Source organism: Eurypyga helias, unplaced genomic scaffold, assembly GCF_000690775.1.
Source record: "Eurypyga helias isolate BGI_N326 unplaced genomic scaffold, ASM69077v1 scaffold2336, whole genome shotgun sequence".
Lineage (NCBI taxonomy): Eukaryota > Metazoa > Chordata > Aves > Eurypygiformes > Eurypygidae > Eurypyga > Eurypyga helias.
In genome coordinates, this window is record NW_010255815.1 from 130864 (window position 1) to 150010 (window position 19147).

At 43.5% G+C, this 19147-nt stretch overlaps 1 protein-coding gene across 1 annotated transcript in view; it reads right to left on the reverse strand.

The window, feature by feature from the left end:
* PPARGC1A (peroxisome proliferator-activated receptor gamma, coactivator 1 alpha) overlaps positions 1 to 19147 on the reverse strand; it is a gene marked incomplete at its 5' end in the record, with an annotated part of 58832 nt that overhangs the window by 27983 nt on the left and 11702 nt on the right. The window contains 3 exons of the mRNA XM_010153412.1: positions 475 to 679; positions 1583 to 1705; positions 2561 to 2755. Coding sequence (XP_010151714.1) covers positions 475 to 679; positions 1583 to 1705; positions 2561 to 2755 — 523 coding nt within the window. The remainder of the gene's footprint in view (positions 1 to 474; positions 680 to 1582; positions 1706 to 2560; positions 2756 to 19147) is intronic.

A 19147-nucleotide genomic window follows, 5' to 3' on the forward strand; every position in this document is an offset into this window, starting at 1 on the left:
TTATTGCTTTTAGCAGTGAGAGCACTATTTATTGTCTCTTAAGGACTATGTGGCAGGTTAACAATGCCTTCAGTTTTACGCTAGCGAAAAGGAAAGAAGCTCACTAATGAAATGGCCTGCCCAGCTTGTTTAGGGGTATAATGATTTCTTAGTGGTACAGTACTCTATGAATAAGTATCTCCAGCTAGCCCGACGTATTAACGTGGTATTTGTTGAACTGGTCTTTCCCGAGGTTCTTTTTTCTGAGGCTGGGGGCAACAGAGGCAGGATTAAAACGGTTTAAAAGCTTAATCTAGCTAACTAATTCTAACTTCATTATACTCTCTTAAAATTCTCCCTACACAGAGGAGATGCTAGTTTTACAACGCTAATCTAAGGAACAGAAGAGGTATCGAGGGTATTCACAACCGCGGTACTTCAGCTTCTTGGCGTTACTGCTGGTACCAACGCCGTGTTCTGCGGTCCCACACCCACCTTGCAGATGATTTGTCTGAGACTGCAGATGGGGCTTCCTTTTGGAGGTGCATTTCTCTTTGCTGCTGTTCCTGTTCTCTGCTGGTTTGGTCTGAGGAGGGTCATCGTTCGTAGTCAGATATTTGAGAAGTTCAGAGCAGGGGCGTCTTTGAGGCTTTTGCTGTTGACAAATGCTCTTCGCTTTATTGCTCCATGAATTCTCAGTCTTAAAAACAGGGCATAATCAAATAAAATAAAGTAAAAAAAAGCTAAAATTAGTGAGCTGAACCTTATCAGAATGGATATAGGTTTTCTGAAGAGATGAGATTTTCAATGAAGTGTTCAGTCTAAGTGTACTAGATCTATGAGCTGTGAATAATTGTTTGCAGAACAAGGAAAGAAAATTACATTTAAAATTCCTAAATGACATTTATGCAGCTTTTTATTTCATTTCTCCTACATTTCAATGTTCCTACTCAGCAACATGTAACTAACAAGACCCTACAGCGCCTTTACTGTGAACAAAAAAATAAGCTGGTTTAAACCTTAATTTGCTGCTGATTGCTTGAGCCCAGTATTCACAACTCTCTTAAGTACCCCTAAACGCTCCGTTTTCAGTTACAGTGAACGGCAAGACAAACATTGTTTAATACCGCCTGCTAACAGAATTATGTCAGAGCCCCCATTCTATCCAATTAATGGCTGATATACATCTTTTGCCAAGAATCCAGCGTCATTTTTCTTAGCTCAGACAGCTGGTAAAATGGCAGTCCTGCATCCTGGAGTCCCTCATAAACAACACCAGCCCATCAGCAAATTTTATCATACCCCCTACTACTGGCTTTATTGATAAAGTAGGTAGGAGTAACAGACAGTGGGACTACAACTGAACTCTGCCAAGAGAATAAGCATAGATGAAATATTCAGAGCATAAAGGAGTTCAGGTGATTTACTGGAACCCCGTCTGTAATCTGTTCACTTTTAAGCAGTTGCAATACAGTAGGCAGATTAATACAATACATATAGATCTACTGCTTGCTTGGTTGCCGAAAGCACAAAAGATCTTGTTACACTTCTTTCTTTCTTTCTTTTTTTTTTTTCCCCCTTATTACAAAGATTAAGTTTGTACCTTAACAACCACAGGGCTTGTTCTGATCCTGTGATTAGTGTTTGCATGGTTTTGTGTGCTGAGACCACTGCATTCATTGTAATTTAGCTGAGTGTTGGCTGGAGCCAGCAAGAGCTTCTTAAGCTACAAACACATCAGGGAAAGGGAGATGGAAGGAAAAGAGTCAAGTTATGCATCTTTATGGATTAAAATGACTTATCTACATTTCTGCATAGTTACTTAAAGCTAACAATATCAATTTCAGCAAGCAAAGTACAATAAAACAGAAAGAAGGGCCTTGGATTTCTGAATCCATGGCAAAATGAAATTCTCGGCAATCTGTTTGACTGAAGAGGCCTCTGATCTAAAGAGAGACCTTAACTTCAACAGACTAATGGATACAGTGTCAAGGTGCAGGAACCTGGCTCTGCTTCCGCAGAAGCTGGTGATAAGGGGCTTTCAGCAGAAATAGAATCACAACTCAAACTGGTTTTACTAAGCAAAATGCGTGTAAGGTTTCACCCACATCCTCATCCCAGGTTCAGTTTTGCCCTGATTAGCACTACGCTGGTGCTTACTGGTCAAATCAATGTTAAAGGCACAAAATTAGCCCTACATCCCCCCAGACTCAATGGGCCTTTCTTCACAGATTACCAAAAGTGATGTCTAAACATACACACAAAAAGAGCCCCGAGAAACGAAATATGAATTAAAAATCATTACCCTGACTTATTTGAACAGAAGGATAAGCAAAAGTGTCAGCCATTAGCACAAGCATCTCAAAAACAATCTCTTCAACACACTCTTTAATAGATTGCCTTATTAGTCATCCTATGGCTATTTGGTGGGATTTTTCCCTGCTTAATTTTCAGTTCTTTACTTGATTTTCCTCTCCAGCCTAAATGAAAAGTCCAGACCTTACTGTGACTACATCATACCCATGCAGCGGGTAGCCAGAGGCACATCCAATTCCTGTTAAACAGTAGGAAGGGTTCTTACTAGAGACGGCTCTTCTGCCTCCTGAGCTGGAGGGGTGCCGTCGGGCATCGGGGAAGGGCTAGAGGCATTTTCGTTGGTCACATCTCCATCTGTCAGTGCATCAAATGAAGGTAATCCATCCTCATCCACAGGGATGCTGTCCAGTGTTTCAGTGAGAACGGCTAGCAAGTTTGCCTCACTCTCTTCATCTATCTTCTGCGGGAGGGGAGAAAACAAAAAAGTGGAACCAGGTGAGAAAAGGAACAAAACAATGTCCCTGTATAAGAAAAAGCAGTTTTCATGTACATACACGCAGTTAAACCAACCCTAGAAACAGTAACCTGCAACAGCATCTTGGAAGATGTAATTAAGCACAATAAAATTATCCATCTCTGCGTTCAAGAGCAATCTCTTTGTGGTTGCACTGTGTTGCTCTAGTTTACTTTTATTCCACAACTCTTTTTTTTTAGTCAATGTTAACAATGAGAAGTAATCACCCAGGGATTGTATTACAGGATGTGCCTAAGCTGCTGACACCTAATGATGGTGTCAGCCCAGGCTGTCTCTTTCTTTCTCTTTTCAATGCTGAACATCAGCTAATTGACCTGACAAAATTACAAGAATCAGAGAATAAGACAGCTAATCAGAAGACCAAAATGAATCGCCAGTGAAATTTGGAAAACCTTGTTCACATACGTGGCCTGGTGGGAAAGAATGGTTTTCCCTTCCATGATTCTGAAAATCCTGGCTCCAAAACCCAGCACAAACCTTCTAACTCCTGAGCATTTTGGCTCAAGAGTAGCCATCAGGACTCAGTGTAGATGGCACCTCTTTGGGCTTCTTTTAAAGAAATGTATTAGGCAGGTTGCCTTTGAAGTCATCCTTTCGAGTTACGTCTTTTGAGTGCTCAACGCGAGTATTGTATGCGTTTATCTTATTCAGACTGCAATTATAAAAAGTAGATTAATTCCTAATCAGATGTGGCTATAATGTTAATTTATATTAGATATCTTATTTCAGCAACAAGACTTCTTTGTGTCAAACTGAGTAAATTTAAATGCCTTCTGACTTTTTAATGAAATATAGTCTCTACTGTATATTAATGTACAGTTTTTTTGAGTACAGAGAGTTCTGAAGAATGGAATTGTGTAAAAATAATTATATTTATTTTTCAGAAAGACTGGAAATTGATCTTGACAGATCAATTATCTGGGATTCCTAGGCTGATTCTTAGTGCTATTAAAATAAATGAAAAGCTTTTCACTGATTCCAGGGATATCAAATTGGGAGTTTTCCCACCAGCTTCAGAGTGGTTCATCAAGCTCCAGGTTCACACTGTGAAGAGATTTCAGCTGAGTTCAAACCTCATAGTTTAAAAGTGAACTAGCAAGGAATATACCAGTAAGACAAACAAAAGCTATCCGGTTAAAAACAAACAAACAAACATGAAGTTGAAAAAGTCAATAAAAAACCACTGCCAGTAACACCTCAGAAAAGACAAAAAAATCAAGTAAATCTGGGTGTCCCCTTAGCATGACTTTTTTTCAGTAATGCTGTACCTACCAGACTCCAAACAGAGATGCTCGCAAACCACACAGGTAGTTGCTCCTGCCAGGCTTCTCTGCCAAATCACACCTCGTGGCTTCTTCAGAAAAGCTCTGTCTCCGAGCTAGAAAGCTATGGCAGAGCACATACTGTCCTGGTGCTTCCAGCACCATCCCCAAGAAACAAATGAACGCTCAGGCAAAGCTAGTGCTTTACTTAAAAGGCCAAAAAGGTCCTGGCCACTGAGAACGAGTGTACGTCCTGGTATCTGGTGACTTCCACCATACCAAGCAGACACATGAACGTGCCATGGTAATTCCGTGTGCAGAGGATGGAAATAGGCAGAGGGAAGCCACCTTGCAAATAAAGCCACACTCCAAATGCAGGTTTTCACGGACACTTTCTGAGAGGCAAAGAGGAAAATTACGGTGTCACTTCTAGAAAAGCACAAGAAGGTGTTAGTAGGTGAAAAAGCACTCTGCGATGTAACGAAGCGCTGCCGTTTTTCCCAGCGGCGTTTCAAACCCCTTGCAGGCGGTGGGATGAATGGTGGCGAGAGCCAGCCCTCAGCCCCCCGGGGGGGTCTGGCTGCCTGCTCCCAGCCCCACACCAGGGACTTCCCCAGCAAGTCCAGCTGGTGGGGCGCACCACCGCCCCCCCTTACCGAGCCATCCAGCTTATAAAGCTGACAACAAAGCTGGAAGTGTTACTATTTCTAATGGGGAATGCCTTCTTTAATAACAGCCTGCCAGAAGAAACCCTGATATTTGCTGTTAGCTGCTCAGCTCTCGTGCTTTAACAGACATTCAAGTGCGCTGACATTCAAGAATAGAAAGTTGAGTGGACACTGGTCCTCATCACAGCAATTTCAATTAGTTTTGTACAAGTTTCAACATTCAAACACCCCAGAGAAAGCACAGGATGTGACAAAGAGGACTCTGTTAAACAATTAATGTCACTTTCCATTATTGCTTCAGTCCCAATTTACAGAGCAAATAAATCAAAGTCACCACAGATGAAGCACACTAGCTGGCTAACACATGTCTATTCACAAACGACATGGCACCAGGAACACATTAGTCAAGAAAATGACATTGTGAGATAACCTTTCAAAGATTTAACTATGCTACTGCTTCTAATTGTCCTAAATTACTGTTTATAAACAAGCACAATTATTAGATACAGCAGAAGTGGTGCTGAGGGGAGATGCGGAGGGAGAGATGGCCGGGTACCTCAACGTCTGAGCAATAATCACTGAAGCAGCAGCTTTCTGCTTTGCTATCGCAACCTGAGTCTTGGTGTTGACAGCACTGGGGAGAAGCAATGCCATGGCCAAATGCAGGCTCTTTCTCGGTTTCAGCACCATCACCGGAGAAGTCTGTGTTTCAGACTGGCATCCAACCTGCGCATCACGCAGGCTCAGTGAATCAGGAGGAGCTGAGCACCTCCGATCTCCGCCGAGGACAGAGGAAGCGCTGTGTGCGCTCAGGAACTTGCCCTGCCGTGTCCTTAGCTTCCAACCAGGGTCACAGTGAAAGGCTTTGCTTCTCTCTAAAGGAGGAGATCCTAAGTATTTAGAGCGGCTAAATGAACAAGAGTGTAAGAAAAGGGGTGGAGGATAACCTCGGACGTAGAGCTGCATGGCAAATACACGCAATTATTATTAAAAACTCATGAAACCATAAGTAATGCATCTTGCTAACTAATGGGTCTTTTCACTGCAGATGCAGTTACACATCACTTCCCAGCCACATGACACAAACTTCTTAACACCCTTGGTTGCTAGTTTAACATAAAGGCATCGGGGCCAGAGGGGTTTTCATCTCTGTAAATCTTCATCTAGCTGAAGGAGGCAAGGAACCAGAGTATGTCACCAAACACACGTTGATTCCACGTTTCTGACAGCAAAAGTTGCTGGCATATCCAGGATGGCATTAGTTCTGAAGAGTAAGATTTGGCACTGGTGTCCCTTTTCATGGGTGAATGCAATGGGGAAAGCTGGCTAGTGGTGCAGACTGCCGGAACACCAACCGTTCCTCAGAAATGAGTGATCTAGGAGCCCAAAGGCCATGAAAAGTTTCTAACTGTGCTTTTCTCTGTTTTTACATGTTTTGCTCTAATGCTTTAACATTTCTACAGCACTAGAAATAATTCTCTGTCTGAAAACACTTTATTAGTTGTGTAACAATCTTATTCTAATTGGGTTTCTGCCTTCAGTAAAATGTCTCCAGAGATATTCTCTCTTTGGCCAGTGAAAAGCTAGAAGAAATGAGTTGATAATTTACCCACACAAAGGTATTTAAATCCTCTACCCTTGATAGTTCTTTTCTCTTTTGCTTATTCTGCCGACTGATGGAGTCGGCTTCACCTCGTGGTTAGCATTTTATGTCTATTACTGTACCTCAAGGAGTGAAAACAGCTAATGAATGATGATGATGCTCTAAAGTTTCTTTACTGATAATTTGAACAGTACAGGGGCCCTTCTTGATACATGCTGGAAAATCAGGGTCTAAACTGTGGTATCTATCCCCAGCCCCAAGGAGCTGGGAGCAGTGGCAGCTTGCCATGTCTTCTTAAAAGCCCAGGAAACTTTGGGACAGATCCGCAGCTGGTGGAAGCTGTCACCGCTCCAGCAGCCCAGCTCAGTAAGCAATTCAGAGCAGCCAGGTGTACACCTGAACTCACGAGGGATCAACATTTCTACTCACTTCTCAGTAGCCTAAGATCTATTCATAGCACAATTAACAAAGAAAATAAAAGATTTTCCTCCAGCTGAAAATATCCGAGTGATCTAAAAATACTAATACATTATGGCACTGCTTTCGAAAGTACACAAATGACTTGTGAGCACACCTGGGACTTCCAACAGGATTTAATTTCTTAATGACACATTTTGGTATAAGAACATCCTTAAGATGCACACCGCTAGGAAAGTAAGGGCTACAGTTTAGCCCCTTTTTGCACTTGGGGATGCAGAGGCATCAAAAAGCTCACCACCACCACCCCAGCCCTGAGCACCTTCTGTCAACAAACACGGAGGAGTAGGTGCAGATGGCATCTCAGCCCTGGCCCCACAAACCAAGTTTTGCTGCCTGAGGAGAAGGAGCCACAGGCTGGGCAGAAGCAGAGGGAAGGTAGGAGGGACGGGATTAGGATGCAGACTGGTCTTCCTGCTCCTGCCAGGGAAAAATGAGAGCTGAGGCCAGGGACAATGAAAGGGAAGAATTACAGCCCAAGTTTTCCTTCTTCTGGAGCAGAAGGAGCCAACCTGCCACAGCACCAGCACAGACTGTGCTGGCACAGTGATCTTGGTGCCTTCTCAATGTGCTGTCTAAGACAAGTGCCTCCTTTTCCTTGCCTTAGAGCTGGCCGCACCTGGCAGTATTTTCTCCCAGGGCCAAAGAGGAATCAGTGGTCCAAGAGGAGAACCACTTGTTCCACTACACCTGCTCACAGCCAGTCCCATGACATTAAGTATTTTGAGAAGTATTTCAGCTTTTATCTTACTGTTCGACTGCTTTGCAAATCCTTAGGCATCCTGTGCTGTCTTAGAGTAAAAATCCACATGATGCATTTGCATTAGAACGTTTTTCCAAGGTCTGTTAGTCTGGTCCCCAAGAGACATTCCCATAATTGAAATGCTTAAGTCCAGAGCTATCAATTATCTTTAAAAACAAAATGGAGTCCCACTAGGAGAAAATTACAGCCAGGTTTCTTTATATGTAGTAGAAATGTGGGGATTAATTATCACCACCCCTGTGCAAATGCCTTTAGGGTATGGGAAGAAAACAAGAGATCTTTTCTTCTTGAAGGAGACAGCTATACTCATACTCCTCACATGCACCTGTAGGCAAAGACCACTTGAATCCAGAGCTTGCCTTCTGATTTTGGCAGTCCCATTGCCTAACATACAGACCATGTACGTATCTCATCTGTAGGACTGACCACGTCCCTGTATTTAGGTAAGAGAGTCACTCCAGCTGGACTTCTAATGTACAGACCTGAAGCAATATGCTCTGCCATGCCACTCTCCCCCAGAATGATGTTAAATAAGCAGTGTAATTATACACAACGCAGGTACTGCAAAGCTTAGCGCCCAGAGCTAGGGTCCCTGGAGTGGAACGAACCACCGGCATTGCTCCCAGGGACACTGCGGCACCGCAAGGAGCTTGCAAGTCTGCAGGCTGAAGGAGACGGGAGCACCTGCAGCATCCATTTCCCCCCTCCCCACTCCTTCTCCAGAGCATAACAACATAAAAGTAACAGTATTTATTATTACTCATATACTCAACACGGTGTATATTTCTCAACTCAGAAAGTTCTCATGATCAATCCTGGTAACGGAACGCCAGTTACTTTCTCTCTGAAAGAGAGACACGCTCGCCTGACATCGTAAAACTTCTGTCAAGTATGTGGGATCAAAGCATCGCAACGCAAAACCACGGCACAGGCCATTTGCAAACAGGTTCTTTCTTAAGATCATGCCCTTGATCACCCGAAGCAATGCTGCTATAGCTCCTGTGAGATCGACCATCTTTTCAGGTGAAAAATCTAACCTTTCTGCTCTAAGCTAAACATGTCAGTTTAAAAGAGCCTACTAAATATTCTTCTACCACAAAGTCACTTTTTTTATTGCTTCTAACGAGTTGTTGCAGTTCAGAAGTTTCCATTACAGCCTGGCAATTAAGTTTCTAATAAACTGAAGAGCTACTAATTGACTTATTCATCTCGCAAACTGAGGATCCAGCTAGCAACCTGTAACCTGTTTTACATCTTCAGACCAAAATTCATTCACGTTTTGCAAGCTATTCCAATTTCATTTGTGTAAACTGCATCTTCCCCTCTATGATAGTAATCTTTGAATCTAGAGAAAAGAAAAAACAAAAAAATCATCTGAGAGCAAGCTCTCGTGCCGTTGACTGTGTTAAGGGGACCAATGATAAGATATTGCTGTGCTGGAATCGGTGCGCTGGTGGTAGACCCAATATCAAAAATTTATGGTAATTGAAACCACAGAATCTTTGGAAATGCAGTCAATTTGACTCAGTATCAAAAGGTCACTCTATTCAATTTATACTTGATGCTGAGCACAATATTGAGAAAACACCTGAAAGCAAATCATCTTATCAGCAGTTTGGGCCTCAACATTTACTGACTACATAGGCTAGTTTGCTGATTACTAAATAAATGCATTACCTGTGTTTTGGACTGGGTTAGCTCACCAGAGGGGCTTCATGACATGTACAGGACTTGACACCGTGAAAGCATCACCAAACCTCTTACCAGGAACCACACGGCTGTACCGCTGAGAGATGCCGTGGACATACTACCCTGCTGTCTTGCCCACTGCCAGGGAAGACCACCTCTTCTTCACAGTGGGGACTTGCAGCAGGAGAAGACCCGGCATGCCCTACCCAGCCTGGGGTGGGCTGTGTTTGGGCAGAGCTCTGCATCAAGGCACAAAACCCTACCTCCGTCTCCGGCAGGGGAGAGCAGGGAAAGGGTAGAAGTGCAAAGGGGAAGAAGAGTCTAATGAAGAGCCACAATAAAAAAGAAAGACTGGGAGTTTTTCTTTGCTGTGCTAGACAGCCAGAGAAGCAAGGCGGAGGGGTGAGGTTTGCTTGGTGCAGCGCTGGTGGGGAAGCACGGGTGAGCTGCTGATGGGGAGGGGGCACGCAGGATGGGCAGCCCGACCTGCAGGAGTAGCTGGCTGCCCAGGGTGCGAGAGGGTACGCAATCTGCCCTGCGAGCCCTCCGCCCAGCACCCGCCGGGAGCAGCGCCCCGTGCCTCCCACCCATCCTCCCTTCCCTTTTTACAGGCAACCCTTCATGCACGTGATAAGGTCCTGAGCAACCGCCCAGACAGAGATTTTTAGTTACTATTACACACCTGAAATATGCAGGAGGGGAGAGCCAACAGCTCCTGACCGAGGGTCCCAAACCAGACAAGCTCTAACGGGGAAGGAGCACTGCAAAAAGAGGGAGGCAGAGGAAGGAAGGCTCCCTGGGAAGAGATTTGGGACTCTCCCCGTTGCAGAGCTTTCAGTGACGGTGTCAGCAGTATTTCAGTCCAAATATTCAAACACTGCTAGCTCAGATTTATTTATTTACTTGATTTATGGTACATGCCCCCACTAATCTCTCCATGCACCAACAAAATCTTTCAGCGTTTATATACCTTAGTTAGGCAGCATGACATGTTCCGGGAAAGAAAGAGCTACGTGTATTTTGCAGTGCTTATTTCACACATGTAATTGACGTAAAAACTTCTTTTTCCTCTGGGTAATGACAGACATCGCTAAAAAATGCACTTAGGTGGTAGTATAGACCCTTCCTTTTCAAACTATGAAGCATAATCTTGTCGCTTTTGTTCATTCTGTATTTCAGTGTTGCATTTGCTTTAGTTTTAATTATATTGGATGTGTCAGGATGTCTATCATAATCCCTACTTCTTTCTAGAGATTTATGACTCTACACAAATGTAAATTTCAGGGTAAAATTATATACAATATAGCAGAGAAGAGTTTACATATATTTTTTAATTTTGTTCAATTATGTGGAGACTGGTTTTTGTGAGAACAGAACACACATTCCAAAATTCCTTTTTAAACAGCAAAAAGAAGACACTTCTATCTGGTGCTTTTACTGTTAGAAAATTGGAATTTAATTTGACCAGGAAATTAGCATTTGTAAAGTATCAACTTCATTAAATGCTTTTTATGATGTTTTAATTTTTCAGCATGTTCGGCTCCATCAAACCTACCACCACGCCGCTGAACAGGTACGACAATCACAAGTCATGTCTCTCAGGAAGAAAAACGCCAGTTTTCCTTAGACCTGCAGCATGAATGGATCGGTACATCATTAATACATCTGGGCTTCATATCAATTTTTATTGTGATCTAACTGGAAGGCTGCCATCTGGTCTGGCTGAAAGAGTTTATTCAGACACAACACACAGACTTGTTTACAAGGCTAAAGATGCACTTGGAATCACAGAATGGTTTGGGTTGGAAGGGACCTTAAAGACCATCTAGTTCCAACCCCCCTGCCATGGGAAGGGACACCTTCTGCTAGGCCAGGTTGCTCAAAGCCTCGTTACTCTTTCTGTTTTACCTATGCAGCTAGACTCCTGTGTTTAAGTGTCACAGCAATGGCTCCAACATCCGCCTGGTATGTACCAGCAGATGGGCTGAGTGACACACACACCATTTAGAGAGGTGGTTTAGCTAGATAAAATAAACAAAGATAGTAGATATTAGCCCTAAAAAAAAAAAAACACCAAAAAACCCCAAACAAACAAAAAAACCACCACGGAGGAAATCACCAAGAGGAAAAAAAAAGAAAAAAAGAGTATCTTCAGATACGTGTGCTCTACACTTACCAGGCTAAAAAGGGTTTTAAAAAAACTCAGTGGCATTCCCATATCTGAGGAGATGCTCAGCTGAGAGAACACCCCAGGTACCTGTACTGTGAGCGTCCTAGGCTGAAAGCAATGAAAGTCCCCTTTACAGCAAAGCACCAAGTGAGAATGTGGAGGTGCCACAGAAAGGAAGGTGCTAACAGGTATAAGGCTTAACACAGCACACAGGTGCATTTTGCCAAGCTTTTCAGGTCGCTTTTACAGTCTGATGAAAACAAAATGTAAGCTTGTCCCAGCAGGCAAATAAGTCCTTGCCTCAAAAAGCAGCGAATGACCAGTGCCTCCTGGTAAACCACTACAACCACCAAGGAGACCCTTCAGGATGAGATGTGTCTGAATTTTCCACTGGTTAAGCATTTGGATTCGTTTAGGTGTCTCATAATATCTTTAATTACATATTTCCTTGATTTGTCACTAGGTGCTAAGACTTTCATGTTCTTTCAATGCAATTTTTTGTATGCAAATAGAATCGTAAGCTAGAGATGATTTTAAACAGAAAACATTAAAAAATATAAAAGATAACAGAAGAGCTATCTGTTGCAAAGCCTCCCCCAGAGCATGTCCACTGTTGGCTTGTTCCTAAGTTTCCTGGAATTCACTAGACTTCACAGATAGTGTCGATAAAATGGGGTTGACACTAAACTTTAAAACTAATTTGCTAGTTTACACTAAGGCTACCTTGTTAATTTACCCTCAGCCTAGCAGAGTTCTGTAGCACATGCACACTGTGGTGGATGCTACAGTTCCCGCTGCAGTTGCCTCTTTTCTATTTATTTCTTAGTGAAATCTAAATATATTGCTCATTCTCTGCTAGTCTTTTAAAAGTGCATGTTCCCAATCGTCAGCACTCCATCTGTATGATGTAAAAGATTGTATTTTTCTTTGCGAGGCACTGATGTTAACCAGTCCCTTTCTCACTCTTTAAAAATGGCCCGTAACGGGCAGTCAAGTCCAGCTGCACTTATCAATGCACTAAGTATCATTATTAATTAGGCCATAAGTTCCTTCAGGCAGGGACTGTCTTTTTGTTATGTGTTCCCACAACCCCTTTCACAACAGTGTTCTGATTTACAACTGAGCTTTGAGATGCTGCCACAGCACCTATAATAAATAATTTGGGGTACTTCTATTTAATTCTGCTAGTAACCAAAAGAAAAAGAACTTGGGTCCAGATGTTCAGCCGCTGTAAATTAGGGCCTCTCCACAGGTTTTAATGGAGCTATGCAGATTTACACTAGCTGGGGATCTGGTCTTCTGCTTGTTGGGTATGGTGATGCTGAAGGTGAGAGCAGCAGCTCCTGCCTTCTGTATCCGTACCAACCCATTCCAAGACCAACGGCACTCCAGCCAGAGGCCAGTAAGGGCTAGTTTTTCCTCCTGATCAAGTAAGTTTTGCAGCTGAGCACTTAGCATTGCAAAGACTAAGAAGCTGAGCTTAGCAGTGGCATGGGTTCACCTTGCCTACAATGCGGTAAAAGCTGTGCTCGCATTCCCTACTGGAAATGCACTGACGTATTTAGTCATGTCAAGTGCATCTTCAATTAAAAAGTTATCCCCACTGAAGTTAACATGAGTTATAATTTGAGCCTATGTAGCTGCAAGATGCACAGCCAAAACCCCCTGGGATGGGCCTAACCCCAGGAATAATAAGTAAATTGCAGCCATTTGAATACTAAACCTGAGGTGGGACCCTGCAATCACTGGCTTCAACACAGCCTATATTTGCCTGGCTCTGGTGGGCTGCCTTTGTATGCGGATATTTTGCCCTGCTCTATTGGCACCCATAATGAGGGGGAGGGGAAGGGGAGCTGTGGACTGGGAACAGCCCAAGATGGAAGAGCCGCACTCCTGATCCAGTAGTGTCCTAGGATCAGTGACACTTCTGGGGGCAGAAGGCTGGAGTTATTACCACTGACCCAGGCAGCACGTCCTCTGTTTCTACCTATTGCATCCTTGCTCAGCTGGATGAGAGGAGCGGGTGGGACCACTCCTGTTTAGGCAGCAATAAGATCCTGTTTTGTAAACCTACGTAAGCATTACACACACACCACCAGAGAGAAAGGGGGGAGGAGAGAGAAAGGGGAAGGGAGAGAGAAGAAAGTAAAACCAGTTGCACTTCATTCTATACATTGTGGGGGGAACCATATAGTATTTCCAGTAAAAAAGGCCTTTCTGTAAGAGAATAGTATTGCAAAGCTTTATGCACGGGAAGCACCAAGCCCCCAGCGTGCAACACGCACCACAGAGCTCTACAGCCGCACAGGGCCTTGCCCCCCATTCCCACAGCAAAGGGTGCCCCAAACCCCAGTGCCGGCGGCACAGGGTGCGTAGCGCCGACCCCAGCTTGACTTCCCTTGCGTTAGAGCAGCACAAACCAAGCGTCACCGGGTCCAGTCAATGGAGTTAAACCAGGACAGATTAAGTGTAAGTGAGAAGCAAACCAGGCCCTTCATGTCTGCCCTTCCTTCCCCCAGAAAGACTAAATACATTCCTTTTTCCTCAGACGCATCGATAGCAATAGCCTAAACGGCCCTGATTGGGTTTCACTGCTGGCAATGCAGAAATGTTTATTTCCATTAGGCTGAGTCTATAAAATCCCCCTCTCATTCCTGCGCTTCTACAATTTCGAAGCAGCAAAGCCTGACATTTTGGTCTCTGACAAGCAACGCTTAATATTGGGACGTTTAAAAACAGAAAAAAAATCTATACGAAGAAAGCTCTTAAGACAAGATAGGCTGAGCGTTTTCCCCACAAATGGTTTGTTTTAGCTATCTCTCTGCCTCCTGTAAGACGGAAATCAGACAGCTTACTGGCTTAGCTTGTTAGGCCAGGTTAAAGGGATGCAACGCTGAAAGGCTCTTACAGAAGCTTACCCTTGGACTAAAAATAGCAGGCACTAGAGAATTATCTTAAATACTACCAAACTTGTTCTGCTCTGTGAATGCAGATAACTGTAATATGTTTCCATTTTTGGTAGTTTTAGAGCTTTTTAAAGTTATGCTCGCTTTAGCTGACTATTTAATTAGTTTCTGATTCTATTTGCCACTTTTTTCTCTCAGAGATGTAGCCCGAGGGGTACTTTGACTATGAATCCTTTGTATTTAGCAGTGTTGCTATTGTTAACATCTAATGAGCTGTTGGATTTGCCAAACACTCGGTATAGGTACAAACGCTTCTTTGAAATATAAATGTTCAACACACAGCAAATAGCAAATCAAAAAATACTCTAATGCGGCATCCTCACTCTCTCATTGCGTGTCTCATCAAAAGAGAATAAAAATAAAAATCTGCTTTATTACATTTAATTCCGAAATTCCAAAACCTGTATCTGAGCGAGACATTTTTAGCTCACTGCCCAGGACTTCAGAAGAAAACTAAATGGTGTTTAGTACCGCAGGAGGACTCGTGCATGTGGGCAAGGCTCCACGATCTGACACGGTGGAGGTGAACGGTGGAGCTATCAGTGTTTTCGCTGGGGTAAAACTGCAAGATCCTACATTCTTTAAAGGAGCCACCTTATCTTTAAAACATAAAATGAGAGGTCTTTTTAAGGCTACAAGCAGTTCTCTTTAAGTGGTCTTAAGCAGGATACCTGTTTATCTGCTTCTCACTGAAAACCATGACAAGATATCAAACCACAGAAACTCCAAAGCAAAGCACAAATGTTGTCAGTCCTTACATACATTTCACTCATGCTACAGCCAGTCTGAAGGACACTGCCACAGAAATCAGTCACGCGGTGTGACATCCCTCTGGTGCCTCAACTCTCCGCACATGTGCAGATAACACTGTCGTGGGTACTCGCTCAATGAGCAGGGATCGGGAACTTTCCTGGATTCAAGCAGCAAGTCCCTCTGCACACTGATTCCTGCCCATTGCCTTCCACACGAAGTCCCAGGTACTACACTGTTAAGAGAATTTAAAACCCTTCCCTTGAGCAAGGCCAACTTCTGGAGAGGAATGCTGGGAAAGGTCAAGCTAAAACCCAACCATGCCGCTGAACAGAAGTTCCTTCCCTTATTGGGCAGGCATCACATCCAATACCACGGAGCAGGCAGAGCCTGTCCTCTCAGACACAATTTCTCTTTGACTCTTTTCAGGGCAAGAAACCTTTTCAATCTTTAAACAGTGGTGGAATTCACAGATTCCCTCACCATAAATAAACCCAGTACCTTTATAAGCTCACACGTAGTGGCATAACCTAGCCACATGTCTTGCAACTGCCATTAAAACCCTCCATATGTCTTCATTTGGGAAGCAAGTTTTCTTTTTGAGTCAGGAGTTAAGTTCACAGCCTCTCTGTCAAATAAACAACATGACTGTTGTCACCCGGCTGCTGAGCAAGCCCTGTCTTTGAAAATACCCACTCGGTGATTCTAGCCATCTATTTCTCAGCCTTTCTTTCCACAGTCAAAAATAATGGTCCATCTTCATTATGATGATTAACATCACTACCCACCTCCTGCAATCTAAATTTCTCCCATTCAAGTGTTACTCTAGCACTACAGAGACAATTGCCCTGTTGCACTGAATGATCTCCAATCCCACCGTAAGGGAAAGTACCGACAGAAAGTACACGCAGTTTGAACAGACAAGGCCAAGAAAGGAGGATTATAATCCTTGCTTTGTATCAGGGGATTTGATGCACAGAGATTGATCAACTCCTCCAGGCCAGAGAGTGCCCATGGGCATGGTGGAGGGTAGAGCTCCAACCAGCAACACCAGCAGGAGACGTTTCACGGGTGCCAACAGTGCACAGTCCCTGTCCCAGAGCACTTACAGCTGAGCTTCCAGTTGACAGGACTGAAAAATGCTTGTCAAAAGTGCTGGGGTCACAGCCACATAACTAAGGAGATGCTCATTTTTCTCATTCATGGAACTTGGTGGTTTTACCATTTTTTGTACAGAAAACATCTCCATCATATTTTCTCACTTATTACTGGTATTCCAGAACGGAGTTTTCCAGAGAAAGTTAATACAGAGGCAGTAGTGAATGGCCACAACAGAACAAGGCTGGTGTATCCTATATGTAGGAGTATGTACTCCTGTATGACATCGCAGATGTTAGGGAGAACATCCCCATGCTACAGCAAGAGACAAGTCTGGACCAGTGGGAAGGAACACAATCATGACTGAGGTCAAAAGTGAGCATGGAGAACATCTAGCTTAACAGAAAAAGCTGGGCCAACCTCCCAAAACACAGGAGGAAGAGGCTATAACACAACAGCAGCTCAGGAAGCATCTTGGAAAAACAAAGGGTCCACAAAACATGCTGTTTCAGTGTGGCCCTCTCTTTGTGTAACTTTGGGAAGATAAAAACTGGAAAATATCCAAAGGCAGTTGGGTAAGTCACCACCTGTACAGAGAGGTTTGCCCCAAGGCTAAGCAGGAGAAAGTGATCTGAGGGCTCAGCAGAGCATCATCTCAAATATTCCCAAGTTACTACAAGCCCAACGGGACAATATCAAACTTGAGAATTTGGATGGTTCTTAAAAACAAAAATATTCACAAAAGCAACCCCTGTTCATCCCCATCAGCCTGCCGTGATGGCAGCTTTATTGCACGTGGGCCCCAAGGAGCAGAGCCCATGGGAGGGCAGCGTATGGGGTGTCTGCGACGTCCGACCACCTTCCAGATGGAAAAAGAGAGAGAAAAAAAGCTGTTGTGTTGCTACCCTCCCTTTTGCATTTCCCCATTCTTTTCTTTGCTAGTGAAGAGACTACACTTCCCGGTTATAGTAATAGGCAAGATCAAGGATCTGCTGTTAGGGACCTTCTGAGCTGAAGTGGCAGTCTGAGATGTGACAGACTTCCGGATGTCAGACTGTGCCATCCACAACAATCTGCAAAGGTCGTTAACAAAGTCCATAGGAAGTCAGGCAGCAGTGATGGAGGAAGAAAGTGTCTTTGGCACAGGAACAGGGACAAAATACTTTCTCAAAGGCATTTGTGGGGTATCAGGCAGAGTGAATTGGAATTAGGATGAGGAATCGTGCCATTAACGCCAACAACAGATTAAATCCTGATGATTTTCCTTGTGTATAAGGTGGGAGAAGATGGGCTAGATATTCTGTGCTTATTGAAGCAAGAAGGTTAGAGATAAGATATAATCTAACCAAATCATAGAATGCAATTTGGGAAGATACTCAGGAGTTACAGAGTCTGAATTAGTGGCTTTGTCTACTACCTATAGGCACAATTACACCCCGATGCAAAACAATTATTGGATTCCAGAGAGGCAGAACATCAGGTGAAGTGGCCCTGATCCTTCATTAGCATTCAGGACCAGAAAAGACACCTGCACATACCCAAAACCACAAGTATTCAAGAAGCAGGAGGAAGACATCTCCAGGAATTTTGGAGTGTACAAGTTTGGCACCGGGAGACACATTTTCTTTGCACAGAAACAGCTCAGATGGATTCAAACATTTAAATAGCGGCCAGCGATATTTGATAGGTTTTCATCCCAAGTCTCTGAGCATTTTGACTCCTTTGCTACTGAAGACAAGCATGTCATTGCGCCGCACTGTTGTCCTGCCATCTTCCTCACACACAGTCATTTTGCTAAGGCCTCTCCCAGGAGAAAGGGATGGCTTACCAGTTAGCAGTTTCAAAGTTAAAAATGCTATCATTTTAGAACCGAACAAAGCATTTGCAATGAAAACTGAAGCCATGCAAAATGTGACTGACTTCTCAGTTTAAAGCCTCTCAAGAGAACCTCGGCTAACTGTGCATGGTTCCTGTGTGAACTGCAGAAGTTTGCAATGAAATCTGCTTTTTTTTTTGGAGGCCAGCCACACTCAACTCTTAGGTTTGACTCTCCAGGAGCAACAGTGATAAGGATTAATGTGGACTGTCTCCAAAACCTGGCAACTTTGATTTTCATAAAGATCTAAATACTTTTTTTTTTTTTCAGTTGGGAATATTACAGTATGGTTAAGGAGGGACTCTAAAGAAATAACATGACATGACATGTCATGATCAGAAATGACTAGATACTACAATGCAGTTCTGGACAATGCATTTGAGGGATATCATTATAAGAGCTCTTTTAAAGACTGCTTTTGGGGAGGAATTGGGAAAACCTAGCCGCTCTGTTCAAAGGGATAGAAGGGCAATGAGTTTTACTGTAGGATCTCATCTTTTGCTGACTCAGTGAAGACACATTTGTCATTCAAAGACAAATTAGAAAAGGTCATGGATCATGCTACATAGATACTCAGCCTCAGTTATCAGCCAGGTACAGGCAGCTTCCAACACATCTACCTCCAAGAGCATCTGAAAAAAAGGCAATCTCTTTTGGTGGATGTGGACAGAACGTCTTTGTCAAAATTTCAGTTTGAGCAAATACTGCAAAGCGGTTTAGTGCAGGGAGGATTTGTCCCCGCAGAAATTGACACAAATTCCTTTAGGACAGGGGCAGCCACCCCAACTGCATAGCTGGGATTGCCAGCAGATAGAATTAGGAAAACTGGAAGATAACACTGTGGCCTAATGTAAACTCTTAAATCTGCTGTAAACAGAGTGGTAACATTGGCACACAATAAAACCGGTATCTGTCATTGCACTCCCAGAAGCAGGGGTAGGGAAGGACAAGTGACATGAGTGGATTTTTTGTTCATCCCTATGAATTCTGGCTGG